Raw genomic sequence first — 26,060 nt, forward strand, 5'->3', positions numbered from 1 at the left:
GAAAGTTGAGCTCTGTGGAGAGGGCTAAAGAAAACTTGTTTACTTAGCAGATGATGCTCCCTTTGAAACTTCTAGGGGACTTTTGTCCCTCTAGAATTTTCTCTAGCATTTTCTAGAACTTTCTCTAGAATCCTCTCTGCAAAATTGGGGCAGGACCTTTGGGAGAGCTCCCACACTTCACACCCTGTATCTAGATCTCAGGAAACGGGTGTCTGCTGTCGCAGCAAAGCTCCTAGCTTCTCTGCAAGGCAGGGAGACATGACTCAGACTAGCCTAAAGCCACCCCTGTGGCCTCCGTTTTGGAGGGTCGGGTCTCACAGGACCTACCTTTAAGGCCCTCTGCACACTCCTTCATCTCCCCGGTGATGTAGCTGAGGGCTTTGCTGATCCTTTTCCCGCCAGCAGCCATGGAGCTCTGAATCCAGGAGGTCCTGGAGCTGGTGCGCTCCACCTTTATCTCGGAGCTCTCCTCCATGGGGCCCAGGCTCTGTCCGGGATGAGAGACCAAGACATTTTTGTGAGCCATTTTTTGTGTTTCCTATTGGTGCCTAACTCAGTGGCCATCTGTGTCTGGTGATGAGGTTTTCATTTGATGTTACCTGCTGCAAGTGGGCGGCCACCGGGAGGTACCACAAAGTAGCACCTTCATCCTCAGTTTGGGGTGAAGATTCAGGCATGTGGAGGCTTTTGTTTGCAAAGGTCAAGGTCAAATTGTATGGTTGAGATTTAACCACAAAATAGTACACTATACTAAAGTCTTCTCCAAGAAATTGCTTTTCTCCTGTACCAGCTTGTCTTTATAATTTAACTGTTGATAAACACAAAGGTATGGTCCCGAACAAGACTGTTTTTGCAAACTGGCACCAGCTCAATCTGCAAATGCTTGAATCGCTGGAGTTGGAGGCAGCCAGATAATCACCCAGACAAAAGGAAAATGATAATTGGTAGAGTACATGTGAAGAATGGAGATTTTTACAACTGGTAATAACATTTCTAAAAATATGAATTTCAGAAATATTTACCTGCAGCTGGCCTTTTGGCACAGCACATTAAGCCCTCACCTGTGACACTGGCATTCCTTATGGGCCCCAGTGGAGTCCTGATTGCTCCACTTCTGGTCCAGCTCCCTGCTAATGCCTCTGGAAAAGCAGCAGGGGATGGCACAAGTAGCTTGTCACTTGTACCCATGTTGGAGACCTGGCTGGAGTTCCAGGCTCCTGGCTTCAGCCTGGCCCAGCTCTGGCTATGCAGGCATCTGGGGAGTGAACCAACAGATGGAAGTTCTCTCTATCCCTCATGTAACTATCTTTCAAATAAATAAGTAAATAAATCTTTAAAAAGTTTGCCTAAGCCAGAGGATGTCTGGAGCAGCCTCAGCTCCCATCTGCCATCAGCTCTGACCATGGCAACGTCCCTGGTATGGGTCAGTCAGTACTCACAAGCAGGTCCACCGGGGGCTTCCGGTACGGATGGGGGCTGGGCACTTTGCTCTGCCTCTCCTGTTGCTCCGCTTTGCCAAACACTGCAGGTGGAAGGGAAACATCATCAGATGGCACCCCAGTCACTTATCTTTGTCCAGGCTTGACTAGAACATTCTCTATTCCCCATTCCATGTGAGGAAGCCCTGAGTCCAAGAACTGGAAGCTTCCATCTGTCTTCTACTGGTCATAGACCCATTTGGACTCTCTCTTTAGGGGAATAAAATGTACATTTTCACATAAGCAGAACATTTTACAGGGATTAGAGGGAATTCAGAAATTCCATGACCTTTAACTGAAAAGCCCTGATGTAGTTCAACCCGTGTATTTTACGGATGAGGAACCAGCAGTCTAGGGCACGGGGATTTCTTTCTCCCACATTGAACGGAGAATTGGCAATAATAAGGAAAGGAGTTGGGATGATGTTGAAGCCTGCACTTCCTCCCGTCCTAGTCTTAAACACCTTAGGTTTCCAAACTGGAGGCTCTTTGGTTGTTTGATCTTTGAATTTCGGGCATTTTGATAAAAACTGCGAATTGGATTGGGAAAGGTGCTATCTATATATTTACTTGAAATAGATTTTGGTGAATTTTGTTATAATCCTATACATCTCTAGAAATGGCGCTCTGGACTGTCTTTGATGATTACAAATAGTTTATTTTGAAGTTTCACGCCCCGTAGACTTATGTAGTGTCAGTGTTGGTGCTCTGGTTCCCCCATGTGGTCACATGTGAGAATGCAGGCTGGGTTCTTCCCTCCCTGTATTTTCACACTCAACCAGCTGGGTTGTTCCCATTCTACATCCTGGTGCCTCGTGGTGGCAGACACTAGGACGGATGCATCCAAGGCACTGTGCTCACATATCTGAACAAGCAGTGGCAGAAAACACCAATAGGGTTTGGAAGTCACACAACTCAGAAGGAACTAATTTTGGAGGCAAACAGGATTCTTTTGAACAGGGAGGCTAGTGTGTGTGTGTGTGTGTGTGTGATGTCGCAGACAGAAACAACCCTGGCTTCTGTCTGGAGCTCCCCTCTGCCTGCCAGTGCCTGACCTGTCTCTGCCAGCCTCCTCTGGCTGGCGCCCTCTGCATCCAGCCCCAAACCACGGCCACAGGGGGATGTCAGGAGGGAGCTTGTTAACCTTTGGGGGGCGTATCACACCCTCTTTCACACTATGGCCAGGATCCCTACCTGTGAGCCACAGGCAGCTCCAACTGTGTGTTAGCTTACAGCCTTGCCAGGCCTGACTTTTGCTGTGAAATCTTGAGATTTAGAACCACGGGAGGCAGAGTCAACAGATGTGCTGTTGCAAAGCATGTGCTGGACATGGGGCACTGGCCCAGCACTCAGCTTTGTGCCCTGCAGTGCCCCAAGCCTGCTGTGCACCTTCGGGCTCATCATGAGCTGCTCGAATCCAGCAGGTCTCTTCCAGACTTCTTTTTGGCACGGGGTCCTTGACTTCCATGTCAAAGCTCCAATTTCCACCTGCTCAGTGTTGCTTCCTACTGCCTCTGGGAGCCCCCTGCATGGCTCTCTGTTTGTACCCTGGGTCTTGGCATCCACAGCATTGCTGCAGGTGCAAACTTTCATTTTTTCTACTTGCTGGCAAGCCGAACTCTCATAGAGAAATGGAAAAGCCCCGGATGCCTGCCCAGGTGAATTTCCTAACAGTTGCAGGGCCAGCGAGCTCCACATGTGAGTGCTATGCCGAAGCTTGCCTTCGTCCCTGCTCCTGTCCCTGGCACCTGGGGAGTCACCCAGACTGTGGCTCTGATCTCAGGAAAGGCGTGAGAAGACACAGCTGATCCCATGGGTCTTCTCCCACTCCATGAATGAGCTACCACTACTGTCCCTACCGCTATCTTCTTAGAGCCCAGGGGAGCCAGCCCTGAATGCCAGGGGAGGAAGCCACACCTTTGCTCCTCCTTCGAATTGATGACCACTCGATGTGGAACACACTCCTGAGCGAGGGGGCCACGGGCTCTGGGCCCTCCTGAGCCTTCGGGCTCGCTGTGGGGGACTGCTCCCCACCACCACCTGGGGGGGGGCAAGAAGAGACAGGTTAGTGTCAACCCAGTCTATACCCAGGGGAACCAAGCAGGGGAAAATCGTACTGGGAGCCTGGGAAGAATAAGCAGTGAAGCCTGAAGCTGGAGCTGGTATCACATCTGGATTTGCACAAGCACCTGCTGCCCCATTGCTTTCATTTAGCCCACAGTGTCCCAAGCCATTTCTGTGTGAAGACAGGTGGAGCAGGCCACCCTCTCTCCAGCAGACAGCTGCTCTGAGCCCCACTTCCCTGCACCTCAGATCCGCATGAGCAGGTGGCCTCAGGGCTGACTGCTCCTGCAGCTCCTTGGCTAGTGCCAGGGAGGCTGTCTGTTCAAGGAATTGCAAAGCTGGTTGCGCATCAGAATCACATGGGGGCTGATGCCTGTGGCACAGACATCCCATATGTCTGCTCCATTTCGATCCAGTTTCCCTCTAACCCACCTAGGAAAGCAGTGGAAGAGGCTGAAGTGCTTGGGTTCTAACACTTATGTGGGAGACCCGGAGGAAGCTCCTGGCCCCGGCTTTTGATCAGCTCAATGCTGGACATGGTTTCCATTTGGAGAGTGAACCAATGGATGGAAGATCTTTCTCGATCTTTCCCCTTCCTCCCCATCCCCTGCAACTCTGCTCTTCAAATAATAAATGAATCTTTAAAAGAATTACCTGGGTGCTTTTAGAAAGTGCCCGAACCCTACCCAGCTCAGTTTGACACAATGGAAGCTCTCATGTACAGCTGGCTCTGAGAACTACTGATATGGGCTCTTGTTACTCAGAATGTGGTCGATTGGCTAGACACGCAAAGCCTCAGGCCTGACCCCAGACTGATGCAATCAGACCCACGTCTCTGAAGGATTTCCTGGGTGGCTTGTTAATAAAGGGCATGCCCGCCCCAGAGCTGCCAATTGAAGGGCTTGGGATCCTTCGGGTGTGCAGTGTTAACCCACTCTGCTTGGGGTTGCAGTGTACAGCAGAGTGGGATGGCGAAGTGGCTGCCTGGAATATCAGTAGTGTACCAGTCACATTGTTGCCTTTGTACCCCTTGTGGGGAACCCACACAGGCCTCCCAGTAGTACCTGGAAACAGACAGGATATGCATTATTATCACCCAGAGATGGAAGATGGAGCCTCAGGATGAGTTCTGTAGCATCTGATACACAGGAACCAGGCGACTCCCAGTTCCTAGTTCTCTTTCTCTGCTCTGCTACCCAGCCTGGTCCAGGCAGCAGTCTCTTAGCACAACAGGACTCATGGAATTCAGAAGCTCAGATTCCACCCCAGACCTACTGAGCTGGAATCTGCTTTCCCACCAGACCCCAAATTGATCTGTGTGCATGTTAAAGTCTGAAAGCACTTGCAATGTGTTTTGGACGGTCGTGCTGCAGGCTTCACACACTGGGGCCTCCTGGGAGGAGATGTCGCCCCCTGTTGGCACCAGGCCCCTCTTCTCCTGACAGAAGGGGGCTCCCACCATTCTTAGGATTGACCTGGAATTTCAAATCTACCTATATTACCTCTTACCTTGCCAAGGGCTAACTGTGTGGTCTTGACTGTCTCCTTTATAGGATGGTGAGATCCTTGACAGCCTGGCTTTTGCCGATTTGCACCGGTACCTAGCACGAATCTGGTGTACTGTAAGCACTCAGAAGTGTTTACTGAAAAAGTGGATGGGAGATAATTAACCTACAGATTTTAATTTCTAGATAGTATAATGAACAGGTCAAGATATTTTAGGGCATGAACAGTTTTTAAAAAATAATAGATCTTATTGAAATCAGTATGTGCTTTGCAAATTTTGAAACAGAAGTGAGGGGCCAGTACCATGCTGCAGAAGGCTATGCCACCCCCTGCAGGGCTGGCATCCCATGTTGGTGCCAGTTAGAGTCCTGGCTGCTCTACTTCTGATCCAGATGCAGGAGTGCTGTGGCACCTGTTTGGGCAGCGCAGAACTCAACAGGCCATGCATAATAAGCCTTAGCAGATGACTGACTCCTAGGCCTGCCCATCTGCTGCTCTCGCCTCTGCTGACAAGCCTTATTAGGTGTCTCAGGGCATGTAGTTTCACGGCAGGGTCGTTCAGGACCATTGCCCACAAGGATTGCCACTGTCCTGTGTTTTCACAGTCAAAAGCCCAGCGATGCTGCCTTCCTCTTGACTCAGAGAAGGCAAACACAGTTACACACCACAATGATTTGTCCAGAAACACTTTCCCTGGGGAGCTGTGATCCAAGCGATCATGCCTCTACTCTGATCCACAGAAAGCACCAACCGTTTACATTCGCAGTGGCAAAAGGCATGCCATTGAAGAGTTCAGTTGTGCCATAAGCTTCTGAAGCTTGTTTTAATTGTCTTGAGGGAAACAAAACCAACTCAAGTTATTTGAACTCTTTCAGAAAGGGAAAGTAATCTAGTCTTTCTGGAAACCAACATTTACTCAAACAGGCTCACACTAAGACACTTTCTACAACTTGTCTTGCTCAGGTTTAGAGCAGGTGGAATGATGCTGCCCATACGTCCCTTGCAATGGAATGTACCATCAAGAGCTACCTCTTGATGTCTTCTCTCAGCCATCAGTCTCATATTCCCTCACCTTCTGTTTGTAGCCAAATGCACCACAGCATGAGTTCCTAACTACAATTCCAGAATGATTCTTAATTAAAGTGGCACATCAAAGAGGAATTTTTTTTCTAGAACCAGTTCTGTGTGTGTGATATTGGAGGAGGGAAGAGAGTGTGTTTTTGTGTGAGAGACAGAGAGTGCATGCCTGACTTGTGGGTGATACCATTTTCTGTGAAGTTGTGTTCAGCTGACATTTTCAAAGGTCATTCTGGAAACTATCAGAGGCCTTGAAGGTTTGAGTTGGAAAAGGCTTTTAAGTCTTTGTAGTCGTGCCCTCTGATTTCACAGACTAGGAAATGGAGGCCTGGAGAAATGGAATGATTTGCTTATGACCACGAAGTTATTAGAAGAGCTAGGAACAGATATTAACAATATAGCTTCTTCTGCATCTTGTCTTGTAGCCTGAGGATTTACTTTCCAAAACATTACTATCCATTAGGGTTTTATATTTGGATGTCAATTCAGCTCTGCTTTTGAATGCCACGACTTAATCAGATGTTCTAGAATCCATTTCTTTTTAAGTTGTGACTCCCTTTCCTTCAAGAAAGCTGTAAGCTTCCAGAATCTTTCTGATTGGTCTAGATCAGCAGATGGTTTGAGAAAGGGATGAGATAAAGAGGAAGACCCACAAGAACATTTAGGATAAATGATGACTTGGAAACCTCCACTTCTTAAATTAGCCACTTTGTTTTTTAAGAAGTTGCAGGTGTCATTGTGACACTAAAACAAGCGAATTCTCAGAGTAAACCCTTGAAACTTGTCTCCACACAGCTGGCTAGTTGGCCAACGGACTCACCTAGATTTTGTTTCTTTTTGTGTCTTCGGCTCATTACATGAGGAAGCCATTTATAAGTGCACATTAGCATCATTATATTTTGTGACAACTTCATAAATGAGATGACAGTACAAAGGCCACGTGTAACCGGGCCAAGTCATGCCTAATTTCTCTGCAGAATGACTGTGGTCTCCTCCCGCTGTCCCAGCCCTAGCCACAGGAATCGCATCTCCATTACTAGCCTCCCTGATCTGGGTGTTGCCTCTTCATTCTGTGTTTTCTATTGTGTCACTCTTTTACTCAATCAACTTCATGGCTCCCTGTTGCAGCAGTATGATGCTCAGTCTCCAGCCTGATATGCTAGATGTCCCACAAAACAGAGAAGCTCATATCTGGCCTTATCCTTATCCTCTTGCACTATTATGTTCAAAAGGAGTAACAAAAGTTACACGAAACAATAACCACTTGAGTAGCATCATAGTAGTGACACCCACTGAAAGGCCAAGGAAAGTTTTGAATCCCTTCTTTTGTGGCAACATTTTTACACTTCCTTCCCCACCTCCTTTGTCATGTTCCTCTTATTGCTTATTGAGCACAGTGCTTTTTCCCAACAAATTTAAATACACTCTCAGAATCCTTCTTAACACAACAATCCAGACATTATAAATCTTAGAAAGACAGCATACTTGAAGCAAAGGGTGTGACAGGAAGAAGTCTGGTTTCAGTTATGGTCAAGCCGCATATGACAGCTCCCCTTCAATCCAGTTCAACTGGGTTCATGTTTTTTGAGCCATTTTTGGAAAGGATCACATAGTTTATAAGCATTTCCATTTTCTGATCAAATTACCTTAAAACCCTGAAATATTGCCCCTTATAGCATGGCTGTCTTCCAGAAATATCCACTCTGGGTAGCTACCTGAATTAAGTTTACAGTGACCTGAGATGCATATGCAAGACTGGGGTACCAAGGAGCCCTGTTACGGAGGGACTGTCCAGTTCTGTGGTATGTCAGGGGTACAGGACCTGAGCAGAGAGGCCAAGGAATCTGGAGCAAGCATCTCTCTCCAGGAGGCAACAGGTTGATAGGTCCTGGGCAGAAGGTAGTTCATTTTTCCTCATTAGCCAGAGGTTGTATCTCAGAGGCTCCATGCCACATGCTGCTGCTCTGGCAACCACACGGTGGCCTGAGCTGTGGGTCTAGCAGTAAAGGAAGACAACTGATACAGAAACTCATACAGTGTGGGCAGGTCAGGTAGGTGAGAGAATTTGAGGGTTGATTGTGCTGGTTGCCTCACCAGCTAAGCACCCCAGAGTTGTCCACGGTTATGGTATAGGACAGTAGGGTCTCTGCTCAGGCTCTTTTCATCACCTGGACAAATCTCTGGACAAGTTGTGGTTTCCTCATCTATAAAACAAGGGATCAGGACTATAAATATGGAAGAGCTGGAAGCATCCCAGATCTAGGTACTCCCTGGAGGGCTTCCTGAGTATCCCATCCCACAACTCCTCCCTGGTGCAGCTCAACAGAAGAGAACTTTGCTGTTGGTTAGCATGGTCTACCTGGTTCACTGACTTCCCCAGGGTCTCTTACCTGGGCTCCTTTTGTCTTCCTGCTTGGGGCTGGAGGAACTTAGACCATCAGGGTTTGGGAAGAGGCTTCCTTTCCAACTGCACGGCGTCTCTGTGCTTAACTCCAGGCGCTGGGACTTCTCCTAAACCTGAACCCTTCCACTCCCCTGAGTCCTCCAGTCCATCCTCTTGCTAACTTTCTGAGACTCACTGACTTACATCCCTTAAGCCTATGTCCAGTGTGTGTCTGCCAGCCTGGAAGAGCACCATGGGACAGGAGGAGGGAGAAGAAAAACCAATGTGCCCCCTGTAGCTCCCTGGCCTCCCTGTGGCTTCCCTACCCTGAGACTTTTCTTAAACTGCTTGGGCGAGAGGAGCTCTGTCTGCCATGGGTGTACCTGGCAGGCCTCCTTTAAAGGGTAGAACTTTCCTGTGGTATCTCAAGCATTACCTCTTCTCATTAGAATTTTAACCGCAGCATTTGCCCTTAGAGTAATTATCTAAGTGTTGCCTTCTCAGGTGGCCAATTTGCCTTCCAACCCCAGCAAAGCACCCTTACTTCCCTGTGCAGGCTGGGCACAGGCTGGGGAGCAGCATGGCTGCCAGGGTCTTGATGGAAAATTTGGCTCAGCCCAAGGCCAGAGAGTGTCTTTCTGGTTCTGTGCAGAATTTCAGACCTGTCCTTCTAACTCTTGCAACTGGAGTCCTAGGGACGGACAGGGACCCTCTCAGAGCAAGAAGGATGTGATCTAACCCCTATATCCAGAGAAGTGTTTGAGGCTTATTTATTAGGGAACCTCCCAAGACCAGTGAGGCCCTGGGGTCTGGTAGGCTGGAGTTTGGAGAGGGGCCCCCTCTACACATGTTTTGTTTGGCTTGGTGAGTATTATAGGTCACACATCAACCACATACCTGTGTTCCACCCCATCTGTAACACATGCCCGCTCCGTGATGTGGTGCAAGGTGGCAGACCTGGATGCAGAAGTAAAACCTCACACGCAGGAAATTAGCTACACTTGAGTAGACAAATGCCCCCGCTGACGTCAATGGGCCCCTTCCCACAGCACCAGGTGTTTTGGAACCTGGAAGAGGGGTCCTGATCACAGAGAGACTTCTGAGCAAAGAAAGCAAAGAAACCAAACAAATGGGTGGGAGGAGGGCCCCACATTCCAAGGACAGGTGAGGAAAGCAGATCCGTTTCCTGCACACAGGGCCCTCCCTGGGTGTTGCTAGTTCAAGACCCATGGCCTCTCAACCGCAACCTTGGCTTTTTCCTTGAGCTTTTGCCCTGAATGCTGCCCATTGCCCCTCCACCCTTTTTTCCCCCTGGCTTCTCCTAAGGACTTCTGAACATCTTGTGAGCTCACTTCAGTCCCTACCTCCTTCCAAGTGGTCAGCTTCCCTGGACCTACAGGCAGATGCTACTTGTTACAATGCATAGTTAATTTGAAAAGGCAGAACATGCATGCCAGTGAAGATGCCATCTGGGAGGCTTAGGTTTGTTCTATGCTCTACACGGAACTGTAGTTCTGAAGAGAGTCACACATGTAGGACCTCACCCAGGGCAAGCAAGTGCTGTCCTGGAAAGTGAAAGGCCAAGATGGGTTTTTGTCCTTGACAGGTCCTCCTGAATTCCTGGAGGTCCTGGGCCTATAGACTTTTTCCTTGATGGTTCTCAGTCAACTGGAATTCACTCCAGAAAGAAGCTTTCTCCGTAATGCTAGCAGCTCCCCTCAACTCAGCAAGATGGAGACCTGCATTGACAGCCAGAGTACTGCAGGGGGTAAGGGCAGAATCTTTCTGCAACACAGAACCAACAGTTTCCCAAAGAGCTACTTTCTTTGCTTTGGACCCACTCTGCAGTCCATGCAGCTGCAGGTGGCGGCTGAAAGCTCCTTCTTATCAACTCACAACTGGTTAAAGCGGAGCAGTTATTCTTCCTTCCACTTCCTTCTTGGGACCTTGGAACTTATGGCTCCACTCAGGGTCCCATCCCCATAGTTTCTTCTATTTCTCTCTGAGTGGCCAGAGTCAAGAAAAACCAGAAGTTTCACACAAAAGGGGAGTACCTTTAATATGGCAAAATGAGACTGGTTCTTGAATAAATACCCTAACTTCTCCCACTGGTAAGGTTGGCTTTCTTCTGGTTTTAGATGACAGCAGTCCCCAAGTCTTCCCAAATTTTATGACCTAAGAGAACAACACCAAAACCATACAGAAAGCACTAACAAACTGAACACTCCGGTTTGCTGTGAGCTGCTATGTGGGCTTGAGAGATCAGGTTTGTTGATGGGGGCCTTTGAGAGTAAATCAGAAGAGCCGCTCAAGAGCAGAAACTTTGGGGGAGTGGGTGTGGTGTAGAATAAAGTCAAGAACTTAAGTGAAGTTACTGTTCCAGCTTGTGACCACACAAGGAACCATTATTGCACATTTTGCTAAAATCAACAAATGGCAAATAGGCCAAACCCTACAGAAAGCTGCTAAGGCAATGACCATATACTTTTTGTACCTCTGTTCTCCATGTCCTTATCTTTTTGCCACTTTGATCTAGGTAACACCGAGTAGGTTGATACCTTCCACATGCATTGCCTATACGGCAGGCATCCACAGCCCACGCCATTTCTTCTCTTCATTCCAAGTACAACCAGTATCATCATCATTCCACACAAGATGAAGGGGCTCCAGACCCTTACTCGTCCTGCCTGGTACTTCTCAGCTTGCTGTTCTTTGCCAACGTTTTCTTCGTGCTCTCACCTTCCTTATCACCAAGTCTATTTTCAGATATGGTTCCTTTAACTGAAGATGCAAATGATTGCACATGCTTACTGTGTTACCTTCCTAAGACTGTTTACATTTTAACAGGTTCAAAGTCTTAGAGCAAAGGCATGTCTAGGAATGCTAGAGCCAACAGGTGATTGCAAGATGGGGGCAGAAGGGAAAAGCACAGCAACATTCCTGGAATCCTTAAAACCATGACTGACACATTTCCTAAACAGCATATCCACTCAATCAGTCTGTTCATCCAAGATACAAACAGGCACTGTGAACTTGAGTGGGCTCAGGGAAATCTATGAGAGAAATCTCATGCTTACCGCAGGTGAGACTACCATCTCAGCTAGGAATATTCACATAAAATGAGTGATGTACAGGAGGGAGCTGCTGATTCTCTCCTGGTTTATTGTCAAGCCAAGAGCTTGAACAACCATTAATAGCTCTTCAGGCAATGTTTTCTTAGTGAATGAATGAGTGAGGTCAGATAACAAGGTAGAGCTTTGTAGTATATGAAAATCAGCAAATCGCCTTGCACAGCCCAAGCAGAGCTCATCTAGGATAGAATAAGAAGATTGGGCAGGGATTTGGACACCAGCCACCAGAAGCTATGTCTGATTTGGGAAAGAAGAGGGTATAGACAATCTCTAAGGAATAATATAAACATAGAGAGATTCCATTTTAGCTCCCAACCTGGAGATTTCCTGAACCCCCAAACATTATCATTTTAAAGAAACATTTCAAAGTGTCTGTTGAGAGGAAAGAAAGGTTAATGGTTGAACTTGAATCAGTAGCCTGAAAGATCAAGAGGAAGAAACAACTCAAGATGGTAAAAATACCAGTGGTAAAAATTGTCGAGAAGAAGATAAGCAACTTGGAATAGAGATCACAGACAGCAGAGACCTAACCTCTTGATATAGGGGTTCCAGAGAGAGAAAAAAAATGAAGAGATGGAAGAAAAAGCAATAACAAACAAATAGAAGAAAATAACTGAGCTGAAGCAAGAATTATGTTTGCAGACTGAAAGGCCGAATTAATCAGAAAAGACACACTCATAGGCTTAACTTCATGAAATTCCTGAATTCCAAAAAATAGAGAACATTTAAAGATGATCTGGAAACAAAGAGTGGACTATTTACTAAGGAAGAAGAATGAGACTGTATCTGTTCCTCACAGGTAGTATTCAGAAGTCAGAGATGAAGGAATAGTATCTACCTGTTACTCAGGATCCTCACACACTTCCCAACACCCTTCACTTGCTCAGGGAAAGAAACTTTGTGGACATGCGGAGTCAGACCATGTGCTTATCACAGGAGCTCAAGTTTTATTTGAATAAAATGCTCAGGAATGAATTTTCAATAAGTAACAGGGGCTGGAGAAATACAACAGCATGTTATGCTGGTGTTCCTGATGCTGATATCCCATAATGGAGCACTGGTTTGAGAGTTGGCTGCTCTGCTTCTGAGCCAGCTCCTTGCTAATGTGCCTGGAAAAACAGTGGAAGATGGTCCAAGTTCTTGAGGGGCCCCTGTCATCCACGGGGAGACCTGGAGAGACTTTCAGTTTGTTGGCTTTGGCCTGGCTGAATCCTGGCCATCACAACCATTTTGGAAGAGAACCAGTGGCTGAAAGATCTCTTTCTCTGCTTTTTCAAGTAAATACAATAAAGTAGTAATAGGTCAACCAGAATAGAGATCACAAGTTGGAAGATAAGAAAAAAAAGAGGGATAAATGTAGCATGATCACTACAATCAATTCCAAACTGACAGGAGCAGAATTATCACAAAAAGGTGAGGTATGGTTAAACACAGATACATGTAATAAAAAAAAGGTATATTGCAACAACAACAACAAAAATGAGAAGTAATGATTGACCTTAGCAAAATCTAGGGTGGGGCAACCAAAATCTAGGGTGCCCACCAGCCACCTGCCTGCTTTTAGGGTGCTTTCCTTTCTAGCAGGTATCCCTGACACACCCACCCAGTGGCTGTCGAGGAATCACTCAGCAAGTTCCATTCCACAGGGTCTGCTGTTAAGCAAGCATACCAACAGGATCACCTCTTACACACAAGACTAAGTAATGCCCTTGTTTTAAGCCAACGATATGTAAAACACACTACTGGCTTCTACCCCTGGCAAGCTCACAATCAACTTCATTTAATGTGATACAATGAATAGTTGTAGAGATTTGGGCCGAAAGAGAGACAATCAGCTTTAGGGAAAAGGAGTTATACTTGGGTTTGATTTGACACTGGTGCAAGGACAGGCAAAAAAGGTTGAATGCGGCAGTTGATTGGCCCAGAGCTGAGATCCCAGGGGCAGACCCCAGCTGCAGGCAAGGAGTAGGTCTGCCTGCAGCTTGTCTAGTCACCGCTCGGGGACTTGTCTTCTTCATTGCTCTTCATTGTCAGGTAGTAGATGCGGTTGGCCTCTGGGTAGGAGACTTTGCTGAGTGGGAGTTTGTAGATGGCAGGGTTGTTAGTTGTCATGAGGAGGAAGATGAGGGAGGAGAGGCAGAAGGCCCAGGTCCCTGAGGGCGCACCAATCTGGAAATAAAAGCATGGGGTCTGAAGAAGTGTTTCCAGGTCCGGGTTGGGCCAGGGACTCTACGGGAGAAGAATGTGGTGGGTATTGAGGATGGAAATCCTCCCTAGTGAGAAACTGATGTTCCTGGCTTCAGAACGTCAGAGTGGCTGGCCAAGGCATTTGAGAGGTTGGTACCCTTGGACACAGGCTGCTTTAAGGATGGAGCCAAAGGCAAACCTTGGGTTGGCTTCCCTCATGCAGCTCCAGTTGGAGCTGCTCCTGTTTTCAACTCCAAGTTTCACTGTGCTTTCTTCCTTTTGGCCTCTTTCCCTGCCCCCTCACCTCTCCACACATCTTAAAAGCATGTGTATCAAATGGCTGGTCCTTCTCTGGACAGACCCTGGATGGACCCTGGCATTGAGTGGATGTCAACTATCACAACACGCTCAGGAATCTCCCAGAAGCCTAGGAGGGGAGGGGCCCATTAGTGTTGAAGAAGATCCAAACTTACCACTGCCATGATGTTGGAGACGGCTATTCCCATGTATGCAGAGAATAGGGCTGCGGAGGAACATGGATAATCACCAGCAGCTCCCCAGAGTCTGTCCCCATCCGCTTTCCCAGCCACTTCCATGGCACCACATGGAGCTCAGACTACCTTGTGTCTGTCCCATACCCTTCATTGGACATGTTTGCCCAACACTATTAGTTACCTTCGCAGGTACCTGTGGCCCATTTCCCACAAGACTGTGAATTCTCTGGACATAGGGATGAAATCTTACACATCTTTAGGCCCCTTCCTACTTTCATGGTGGCCCTGCATAGAAACAGGGATGATAAACATCTTCTATTCATTCCCACTGAGTTTGGTATGGACTAGGCCAGGGATGATTAGGGATGGATATGCCATAGAAGAGAATGGTTACACATTGTGTGAGCAAAGACTTTAGCTGCTGTGGTGCTGTTTGACACTCTCCAAGTCTCATCAGGACTGGACATTATGGGGCCGCTGAACCAGTCCCCAGGAGCCAGGCAGCTGTGTTCACCTGCAGAAGTTGGACCCCAAGGATAGTTATGGGAGTCTGCCATCCTGTTGGTGTCTCTGGTGCCCCTCTCTGTGTGTCTATCAAAATCCTATCCCAACTTCACCCTGAAGCTTTTCCAGATGGTTCTAGCAACTTTGTTCTTCTCTGAAGGTCAATGGTGCTTATGGTCTGAGCCCCCGAACACATGGTAATTTTCTGCAAATATTTACAAGCTCCCCGTTTCCATGCCCACCCTCATGTTGGTGGTTGAGGGGGCTGCATGCAGCATGGAAGTCATTTACAGCTTCTACATGTAAGTGGGGAAAAACAAAAATGAAGCTGTTCCAGATGTTATTCTGCCCTTTCCTTGGCTTTGGTTTTACTTATTCAAGTCCTGTTGTTTGCAGAGACTTTAAGAACTCTAGGAGAGGAAAGTTGGTGGAAAGATGTGGCTGGTGTTAGATTATCCCTTCCACCATTCATAGCCACATTGTAGGAAGAGTTCATAAACTCTGAGTCTCATTTCCTCCGCTGGGAGATGGGTTGACAGTCTACATCTTGGTGATGTTCTTACACCCCAGAGCTTGGTGCTGGGGTGCAATAAGGACAAGCTACTTTCTCTTCAGATGATGCATCCTCTATGTCCTGGATGGTAAACAAGCTTCCATAACATTATGCTATGATTTTTCTGGGACCTCAGTGCTCCCAGGCATATCATCTCATCGAGTCTTTTCAACAATCTTTACAGACACCACTGCCATAATTATGATCTGTGTAACAACTTTGCTTCCACTAGCCCATGGCTTCCTGAAGATGTGCTTACCAGTGTATCATTTTTTTCTAGCCTGTTGTGGGCCTGTTCTGCAGGGCTCTATGTGACCACCTAGAAACAGCTATTGAAGGAACAATTGTAACACGTGAAGCCATGCATATGCAATGCCCTTGTAAATGTCACAACAGTGTGTAAGTACAGGACCGTAAGCTGGTGGTGACTCCATTGGGGTGCAGGAATCGTAAATGCCCCAGCTGCTAAAGGTAGCATCCACATTATACCTTGAACATTATACCTTGGTCCTTTTGTCACCGTTGCTCGCTACTGTGGTGGTCACCATGGACTTCACATAACCCAAGGTGGAGCATGAACACTTACCACAGAAGAGTGCCAGCAGGTGGGTCTGCCAAGTGAGGGCATAGAACATGCCTCCAATGGTAATGCACGAGAGGACACAGTTGTAGCTCCAAAGACCCAGGTAGATGGACTGGAATGGTGTGGCCACCGACAAGGCTGTGGGACAAGGTGTGGTATTTCTGGTTGGTTCTGGACCACAGAATAAGGGCCACCCTGTGGCTGGCATCAGGGTTTAGACCTGCCTCCTTCCTGATGTTCACCCCACACTCTCAAATGCTGCTTATTGAAGGAAACTCTACAAATGGCACCTGGTCTAAGAAAACCAATGACGGGAAGGGAACAGTGGTTTTCAGGCTGTTTTTCAAAGCCAGAAGTTTCACCCTGATATTTGAAGCTTCATGAGTGAGGGAAAACCAAGGAGGTGGAATGCCAGCCCACTCCCTACTCCTCTGGCTAAAGAAATCACTTTATTTTAGAAAGAAACATTTTAATTTGAAAATGTTCTGTTTCAAATGGTTCTGAAAAATTAGGTACCAACACATATAGATATGTGAGAGTATTCTGCAACATTTGTGGGAAAATGGAATTAAACGTTAAATTTATTCTCGTGCAAAAAAGTTTTGAAACTTATGTAGAGTTGTCTCATAATATACATTACCCATGAGCTTGATGAAGATCCCTCAAAAGTAGAGGAATGCTATAGCCAAGCGATGGGTTATGAATCTGGATAAAGAATTTGTGGGTGCCTCTTGCATTATTTTTATTTTTGTAAGTTTTGGATAACTCTGAAATGAATTCCAATGAAAAGAGTTTACTTCCAAAATTTTCTGGCGGACACTGAACGAACTGAAAAACAGGCTGCTTCTCTCGGTGCCCACCAGTGTTAGAGAGTGTCTGGATACAGGCAGGTGTGTACCTGTGTTTACGTAGGCAAGCATGTTGGAAAAGGGAATCACTTTGGAGTAAGGACAATCCAGCTTTGGGAAAGTTTCTTTTAGCTTATTCAACATTTTTGGGTGCTGGGCCATGTAGAGCCAGCAGGGTCTGCTGCTGTTTCCTGCCCCCATCCTGTTCTGTTCCTCTGCCCTCAACTGCAGGGGTTCAGTCTGTAAACCTGTGAAAATCGCTTCCATGTGACCTCCAGCTAAAATCTGTGACCTTTGGAGATCAAGACAGGGAACAATAAATCTTACCACTGATGCTGTTTTAAAACTCTAGGCAAGAGCCTTAGTCTAGAATGCTTGCTGTGTACCAAGGGGAAATGACTTTTGGAAAATTGGTCACAGGGTCTGGCTGGAGAGAGGTGGCTCTGTCTTACCTGCCAGCATCCCCACAATGGATCCAATGGCTGCGTGCAAGCAGATGAGTGGTGAGGAGATGAACAGAGCTATCAAGATCAGGCCACCTGTCCAGGGATTGTCACAGCCATACACCTGGGCAGTCCCGACAGGGATGACTTGTAACAGCTGTAAAGTCAACAGAATTAAGGTTACTGGAGCATAGGCCCAACATGCAAAGAGCAGGTCCCTGGGCCAGGGCTGAGCCATTGCTGGGATTGGGTAATAGGGTGGAACATGAAGTTGATATTGCTGATCAGAGGGAGAGAACAGGGGAAGGCACAGGTTGGAACAAATGGCTTCACACTCCACCACCAGCCAGGCATCTGAGCATCCCTCCTGCAAAGTCAGGCAGGGCCCCCAGCCTGTGGGATGGGTCTGGGTAGTTTTGAGGAGCACACACAGTTTCTGCCTTCAGACAGATGCTTTGTGTGACCCGAATACACTGCCTCACTATTTTGCAGTTGTGGGTTTCAGGGAACTGGCAGATTTCTTCCAGAGCTTCTGAAATCCTGGAACTACTCCAGAAATGGTGGAGACATTCTAGGCCATTTTTGATGGATGATTTGACTGAAGGTCACTCAACCTTTAGGCAGTCAGGCACAAGTTAGAGCTTCTGCACTTGACTGCTAGGTTAAGGTATTTATCCCTTTCACTGCTGAGCAAGGTACTGTTGATACATTACCCATGATGGCTGCTGTCCATTCAGAGCTACCTTGCTCTCCATAAGTACTAAACATGGCAGAACATTACTGTGTGGAGCAAGGAGAGAACACACGAAGGCTGAATATGCCTGAGCCAGAGAGTGATTAGCTGTGCTAGAACTCACAGGGCTTGATATGGCAGGGATGTCAGACAGCCTTCCTCAGGGTAAGCTGAATATTCATTTTTTTTCTTTTTCAGTCCTTTAAGGGTACAAACAAGAAAGACATAATGGCAAGACAGAGTGAACATTGGCCTGGGAGTCAAGGGGTCAGAATGTTTGAAATGGGTGCACTGTGCAAGCATGGGCATGTCACTTTCTCATTCTGAGTGATGGTTGCCCTGCTGAGGGATTGAACTAGCAGATTGTCTTCTAGCTTTAAAATTCTTTCATTCTTTTTTCCATTCCTGGGTCATAGGACCTATTTGAGGGCCGGGTTCTTTGTGGCTGTGTACATGAATGGTGCTTAAGAAATATATATTGGTTATTTGAGTGGTTTCCAAACTTGCTGTACCCTAGAGTCACCTGGGTATTTTTTGAAAAAAAATAATGATGTCTAATTCATCCATGGACATTCTGATTTGATTGGTGTAGAGGCACGAGCCAGATCTCAGGTGAATTGAATGTGTAGTTTGGGGATTAGTTATAGATAATTTATGGTAGATATGGAAAGTTAACTGGATTTCCCCCCTCTTAGACAATGATTTGTACTTAAAAATATTTTAAAATATCAAATTATAAACATCTGCTAGTTAATTCCTAAACCCTTGCAACAGCTGGCCATGACTGGGCCAGGAGGAAGTGAGGAGCCCAGAATTCTGTCTGAATCTTCCATGCGGGTGGCAGGGACATGAGTTGCTGTCTGCTGTCCCCCAGGATGTGCATCAGCAGGAAGCTACAATCAGACAAAATCGGGCGCGTTCAGGGTGGTATGGCTGTAGACAGGAAGCTGCAATCAGAAGCACTGCTGCAACTGGAGCCTGAACACTTGGAGATGTGAGTGTCCCAACTGATGTGCCAAACACATGCCCTTACATTTTGTATTTTTAAACAACTTGATTCAATTTTGGGACCAGCCTGATTTCTCAGGGGAATAGTGTTTTGGGAATCCCAGAGAGCTGATAAGCTTTGTCCATTCTTGTCTCTAAATGCATGGTCTCATATAGCCAAACACTGGAACAAAACCTACAAACTTGTGAAAAGAACAGAAGAGTAGGGTCCAGTCTTATTTACAGGAACCCAGTAAACACTTTCATACTCTTGAAATTCAGCTTACTTATAGGGAACAGACTGGAAGTCTACCCAAAGAAATCTCCACGAATTGTCAACATTTGAGGAATGTGGGGTGCTGAGAAGAGTCCAGTTTCCACCTTGCCATCCAGGAACATGGGTTTTAAGCCCAAGCAGTCAAGAATGAGAGGAATGAGGGTAAAAGAGGCCTTGGAATGGAGTCTGGGGTTGGCAGGAAGCTCCAGCTGCTGAGACCCACATTTCAACCTGGTGACCTGTGCCCCAGGCAGCCTGCCCCCTCCATGCTGCGCTACCCGCTGTAGCGGACATCCTGGGGTGAAGAGCAGTCAGGTATGTGATGGAAATTTACTGAGCACCCAGCCTCTTCTGTACTCCTCCTAAGTGTCACATTAATATGCCCTGAGATGTGGTGGTCTGCATTGAGAAGGAGAGAGTTCTGTCTGCTTGTGAGTGTTCAGGCTGGCAGTGCCTGTCCTGCCTTGGACTGTGAGAACTTGAATGAGTCGAACCACCCACATCAGGCTACCTGAGTTTTAGGTATAGGCACTCACACAGTTTGACTTTGGGCAACTATTTCTGTGCTGTGATTTGCTCATTTGTAAAAAGGAGACAATGATAATGTCTACAGTACTGGGTTATTGTGAGAGTTAAATAAGTTAAAATGTTAAGATCTGGGCCTGGCCTGATAGTGTAGTGGTTAAAGCCTTCGCCTTGTGCCCTGGGATCCCATAAGGTCACTGGTTCTAATTCTGGTGGCCCTGCTTCCCATCCAATTCCCTGCTTGTGGCCTGGGAAAGCAGTCGAGGATGGCCCAAAGTCTTGGGTCCCTGCACCCACATGGGAGACCTGGAAAGAAGTTCCTGGCTCCTGGCTCCTGGCTTCAGATCAGCGCAGCACTGGTCATTGCGACCACTTGGGGAGTGAATCATTGGATGAAAGATCTTCCTCTCTGTCTCTCCTCCTCTCTGTACATCTGCCTTTCCAATAAAAAATAAATAAATCTTTAAAAAATGTTAAGCTCTTGGGACACAATAGGCTTGTGTTAGCATCAGCTCTTGTGAGGCTCTGTATTTCCTAACAAGGCCAACATGTTACAGCTCATTCTGCTTAATTTTATATTACATTTTGTTTATGATCAGTTTCCTCCTAATGTCTAGAGATCAGTAGAACAAATGAATGTCCCATTTGTGACAGTAGAATATAAGAGAGTTTCTCAACTTTGGCCACACTGTTTTGGGCAAGTGGAGTGTTTAACAGCATCTCTGGCATCTACTTACTTCCTAGAGGCCGGTAACACATCTCTAGATTTGATTACAAAAGATGTCTCCAGGCAGTACCTCACGTTCCCATGGAACAACATGCCTGAGCAACCACTGATATAGAGTATAGATAAAATCTGCCATTGTCTACAAATAATATCTTTACAATCCTAATTGTAAAATTCAGTTTAGTTTCTTACTCCTTTATGAAACCATTCCAACTCTTATTTCCTCTACAACCACTTCCAGTCTATACTGTCAGCTTTGTACTTCTCTGTTCCCTTCTCTGTTTTCTGCTTCCCTGTGTGGAACACTAGCTTCCTAAGGGTAGGGAGCTGTTTTATTCCTCAAGTATTTCCTGTGTGTGAACAAATGTCCAGTACATGTTTGCTGTTTAGTAAAGATTTGTGGAAGGGATGCATGATTCTGGCAGAAATATTTTGTGAGGTTTACCATCTTTCAGGGATGCTTCTAGAGAAGCAAGAACCCAGGTATCCACTGATTTGTTAACATGAGAGCCATGTAGGACTTGACAGTCTGTGCTCATTCGCACTGGGTAACTTACCAAGGGCATTTCAATCTCTGTCCAGGTGATATTTGGCACGGAAGACACAGGCTTCACCAGTGTTGTGGGGAAGAAGAGGTTGTAGTGGCCAGTGGCTGTCTGGTATAGGGTCAATATGATGTTGAAGGGCAGGGTGAAGACGGGGAGGTCCCACTTGCTGAGGATGGAACTCAAGGCACTAGAAACGACTGGGCTGAGGACAGAAGGGAGAAGGAGTTAGTCTCTGCGTTGGTCCTGACTCCCACAAGACTCCAGTGTCTGTTGATCCAGAATTGGAGATAAAGTATTCAATTGCAGCTTGCATGTAGAGGAGAAATATTGAAAAATGTAAGTAATCTTGAATAGACAGTTTTATTAAATCATGTAAATATCTTCATGCTGCTTCACCTGGGGAAAACTCAGCCAAATGTGATCCTTGCGAAATGCTACAATGGGTATTGGGTCCTGAAGTTGTACAATGATTGTCCTGGACTGGAATAACCTTTCGGGGTCAGACCTTCTAAAGGGGGCTGGTAAGGGATGCAGATAACATAGAGGCTGCAATTCAGAAAAAATACTTAATACTACTCTGGGGGCTTCCAGCATGAACATGAAGCCCTTGGTTGTCTGTACCTGCTGTCTGCTTGATCTCTTCTTGGGAAAGAGCATGGGTTTTGGAGGCAGAACAGGAAGCACATCCTCACCACTACTTTTAAACACTGAGTGAGCAGCACTAGACAGCTAGTCTCTGTTATACTTGAGTTTCCCTCAAAAGCGGTGCTATTCCCAACACCTCACATCCGTCACACACCATGAGCTTAGGACATCACATGTCTGCTTGAAAGGTCTCCCTGTAATGAATGTGTATGGATCTCAAATGGGTACTTGTGACCACCTCAAACTCTAATACACATGCATAGAATCTGCCCTTCTGAGACAACTGTTTAAAATTGCACCTTTTCCATCATGTCTTGACTGCCTGCTTCCCTTTGCTCTCAAATAACCACTTGGATTTATGTCATCAAGAATACAGAAGAGGTCAGATGGGAAATGCTTCATTTTACTGCACCTGCTGACTTTGTTCCTATATAATCTTGTCCCTATGTATGCCTTTTTCCTCATCTTTTTATTTTTTAAAAATATTTACTTATTTTTATTGTAAGGTCATATATGCAGAGAGGAGGAGAGACAGAGAGGAACATCTTTCATCCGATGTTTCACTCCCCAAGTAGCCTCAACAGCTGGAGTTGAGCCGATCTGAAGCCAGGAGCCAGGAGCTAGGAGCCTCTTCTGGGTCTCCCATGTGGGTGCAGGGTCCCAAGGCTTTGGGCCATCCTCAACTGCTTTCCCAGGCCACAAGCAGGAGGCTGGATGGGAAGCGGGGCTGCCGGGATTAGAACCAGCGCCCATAGGGAATCCTGGTGCATATGAGGCATGGACTTTAGCCACTAGGCTACCACACTGGGTATTTTATTTTTACTTATAAGAAAGGTTTATTTATGTATTTAAAAGGGAAGGAAAAATAGAGTGAGACAGAGCAGGAGCAAGAGAGAGAGAACAAGAGAGAAATCTTCCATTCACTTGTTCACTACTGAAAAAAGCTGTAACAACCAGGGATGGGCCAGGGCAAAGCCAGGAGTCAAGTTCCATTCAGGTCTCCTGTATTGGTGAGAGGGGCCCAAATACTTGGCATCCTCTGTTGCCTTCCCAGGTGCATAGCAAAGAACTGGATTGGAAGCAGAACAGTTTGGACTTGAACCAGTAGTTCATTTTGAGATGCATGCATTGCAGGTAGAAGCTTAGCTCAATTCACAACAATGCTGGCCCCTCTGCCTTTTTCAGGTGACAGTTTTTTTTTTTCTGTTCTTTCACCAGGCCAAGATTTTCTGGTTATTTTGTTTTGATCTATCATTCCTGAAAATTTCTTCTCTCTCTTGCCATTTGAGTCTCATTTCTCCAGACTATTCTTACCATTATATAATATGCACTAGTACCTTCTTCTTTAAAATCTTCTCCATCTGGGCCCTGTTACATAGCCTAGTGGCAATATCCTCTCCTTGTATGTGCTGGGATCCCATAAGGAGTCGGTTCGTGTCCCAGCTGCTCAGTGGTGCATCCCATTCAGCTCCCTGCTTGTGGCCTGCCAAATTCTTAGTCATTCTGTGCCCCACTCATTTCGAAGTTGGAGCTCCAAGACAGTGGGATTTCCTAGTTTCTTTTTTTTTAAGATTTATTTTCTTTATTGGGAAGTCAGATCTACAGATAGGAGGAGAGATAGAGAGGAAGATCTTTCTTCAGCTGGCTGGAGTTGAGTCAATCCGAAGACAGGAGCATCTTCTGGGTCTCCCACGTGGATGTAAGGTCCCAAAACCCTGGGCTGTCCTCAACTGCTTTCCCAGGAAGCCACAAACAGGGAGCTGGATGGAAAGTGGGGCTGCTGGGACACAAAACGGCGCCAATGTGGGACCCCAGTGTGTGCAAGGTGAGGACTTTAGCCACTAGGCTATCAAGCTGGGCCCTTTCTTAGTTTTTGTTTTCTTTTCAATAGCTTAATTTCAAGTTCTTCCCATGTCTGTCCCACCTTTTCTGCCAGACATTGAAGTGTTCAAAACCCTAAGGCTGTCTTGGATCTTCTCTTTGGAGGTGATGCTGTTTGGTTCCAAGGATGACACACCTTTTTCTCTGTTATCTCTTCTGTATCTTTGCCTCGCCACCAAGTTCAAGGTACGCATATGTGATTGCCATCTCATGATCTCTACGGGGACAGCTGAAGTAAAATGTGTCCAAGCAAGTCATGAGTGGGTTTCCGTCTCCTGCCATCAACCTTGTTTTTCTGTGAGTTTGGCTCTATAACCCAGTTATTGAGCCAATCATGGGCATGTCTTGAATCTCCTTTGCTTTCTCTCACACTCCATACCTTCCAGGCAAGTAAGCAGGAAGTCCCATAGTCTCAATCATCTTGATATGCGTTAACACTTAGACATTTCTGGCCACATCCCAGGTGTCACCTGTGTCCAGTTCACTGTCATTTCTCTGACAGTGAATGTTTCAGTATCTACTGTAGCTCCAGCTGGAATTCACTCTCCACACTGCTGAATTATTTGTTGAGATGGAAACTATATCCATTCCTCCTCTGCTTAAAGCCCTTTAACTGTTTCCCTTCACTGCCATCTAACTGAATCCGCAGCACGTATGGCGCCCAGCTTTTCCTCACCCCTGCCTGCAGTCCTGGCTGCGCTTCTTCTCACTGGCCTTGCTTCTGAGTTCTGACCAAACACCTCTCTCACTGGAGTCTTCTGCCTGTGACAAATTCTTCTCACACAAGGGTGAGGGCGCGGGGGGACTTGGAAGAAACCTCACAGACAATGGCTGGCTTGGCTTTTTGTCCCAATGAGTCAAGAAAGAAAGAAGAAAAAGAAACTGCTTGGAATGTTTAATGTATTTGCAAGCACTACTAAAAAAATAATGAAATAGTCCTTAAACCCAATTAAGCTAGCTGGTTTTCTTCATTCCAAGCTTTGAAACCAAAGAAAGAGAGTTACCTCTTAGAAATGGTAAAAATCTATCCCTGGGGCTGATTTATTGCTGAGAGCAGGAGCAAGTCACTGTGTCTGAGAGGAGCTTGGAACTAAGCAGTACAGACACACGGTGTTAGGTACTGGGGAGTGGCCTTCATTGTGTCAGCAGCAGGCACGGTGACAGCACAGCACCCAGGACCCTCTGACGCCACACAGGCCCGTCAGAATTTCAGTGAACAAAGCATTGTGTATGTCACCCACGCTGAGCACATGTTTGCTCCTCACCCCTTTGGTATTGACTTTTTAATTCTGTTTGCAAGAGGAGGTGATTGTCCAGTCAGGATTTCAAGTGAGGCTTCCAGTCCAAAGACTCAAGGCTTTTTACACAGGCTCTGGATTCCATCACAAGTGAGTTTTTAGCTTTCAGATGTTGGTTAGACCACACAACAGACAACTGCTGTGTGATCTTCTTATCCTGGCTTACTGGTGCCTGCTGTGGGTTCAGAAGGCCTTTCAAAGAGTGCAACCTGGGGCAAGTTATAGAATTTCTGTGTGCCTTGCCCTTTGCATCTGCAGACTGGGGAGAAACACAACCCTGCTGAGCCCAGCACTGTGTCTGACATATAGGGATGACTCTAGCACTCAGGAGACCATCAGCACGAGTGAAAACAGAGGGCCTCACACTGCTTGGAGGATCTCTGTCCCAGAACGACCCTTTTGCATTGCCACTGAAGTCATGGGCTTTCATGGGATCTTGTGCCAACGAACAGCCTGGCTATGAAGACCCTGTGACCCCAGGGGTGCATGTCCCTGTTCAGGCTAAGACATAAGCTCCTTGGGACCCTGGGAGTACATGAGCAGAAGGAGAGAAGTGCCTCACCAGGCCATGGTTGTGAAGACCACAGGGAGCAGAAGCCACCAGTAGTAGTCGTTCTTCACGGAGAACACAGCGATCAGTATGCCAACCAGCATCCCGTTGTAGCCATGCAGTCCTGAGCCAATGGCTGACCTGCGGGTGGAATAGGGGTTACACACTGGGGCTACCTACTGACCTCCTCCCTCCCAAGACCCTGAAGTTAGGCCTAGCTGAGATGATTCCTCTCATAACAATGCACCTATGACCTTCTCATAATAACTCAAGAAGCACGGGACGGTCATAGAGCTTTTTTCCCAATGACCACACACGCAGACACACAGACACCCCCCCCCACACACACACACATACGCACGTACACCCTGGCCTTGGTTTACTGTGGCACAACTACTGGTGTCAGTTGTGGGCACCCACATGTCCTGTCCTCCCACCTCAGTAAAGAAGGGCTCAGACATGTGTGAAACTCAAGCTTGAGTCTGTAGCCACTTGCGCTCCAGAGAAGCCATGTGCACTGCAAGTTCTCTGCTTTATCCTGCAGGCATCGTCTTAGCTGCTCCCAAGGCCACGGGGAGAGAGGACAGCTGGAGACAGGCAAGGAGGTCGGGAAGGAATGAGAGCAGCTAGAAAGGCAAC

General features: G+C 46.8%; 1 protein-coding gene across 3 annotated transcripts in view; it reads right to left on the reverse strand.

Annotated features, from left to right (window-relative positions):
- SLC14A2 (solute carrier family 14 member 2) overlaps window positions 1-26,060 on the reverse strand; it is a 175,439-nt gene that overhangs the window by 12,244 nt on the left and 137,135 nt on the right. For 2 of the 3 annotated variants that reach the window (XM_058676946.1, XM_004579529.2), the window contains 9 exons: window positions 25,434-25,562; window positions 21,057-21,249; window positions 17,260-17,407; window positions 15,963-16,097; window positions 14,299-14,348; window positions 13,633-13,807; window positions 3,395-3,517; window positions 1,440-1,522; window positions 328-487 (listed from right to left, as the gene is read on the reverse strand). In XM_058676946.1, coding sequence (XP_058532929.1) covers window positions 328-487; window positions 1,440-1,522; window positions 3,395-3,517; window positions 13,633-13,807; window positions 14,299-14,348; window positions 15,963-16,097; window positions 17,260-17,407; window positions 21,057-21,249; window positions 25,434-25,562 — 1,196 coding nt within the window. Of the gene's footprint in view, window positions 1-327; window positions 488-1,439; window positions 1,523-3,394; window positions 3,518-5,712; window positions 6,004-13,632; window positions 13,808-14,298; window positions 14,349-15,962; window positions 16,098-17,259; window positions 17,408-21,056; window positions 21,250-25,433; window positions 25,563-26,060 lie in introns of those variants that run through there. The other variant, XM_058676947.1, reaches the window with a different exon arrangement.

The sequence above is a fragment of the Ochotona princeps genome, chromosome 18 (genome assembly GCF_030435755.1).
Source record: "Ochotona princeps isolate mOchPri1 chromosome 18, mOchPri1.hap1, whole genome shotgun sequence".
Classification (NCBI taxonomy): Eukaryota; Metazoa; Chordata; class Mammalia; order Lagomorpha; family Ochotonidae; genus Ochotona; species Ochotona princeps.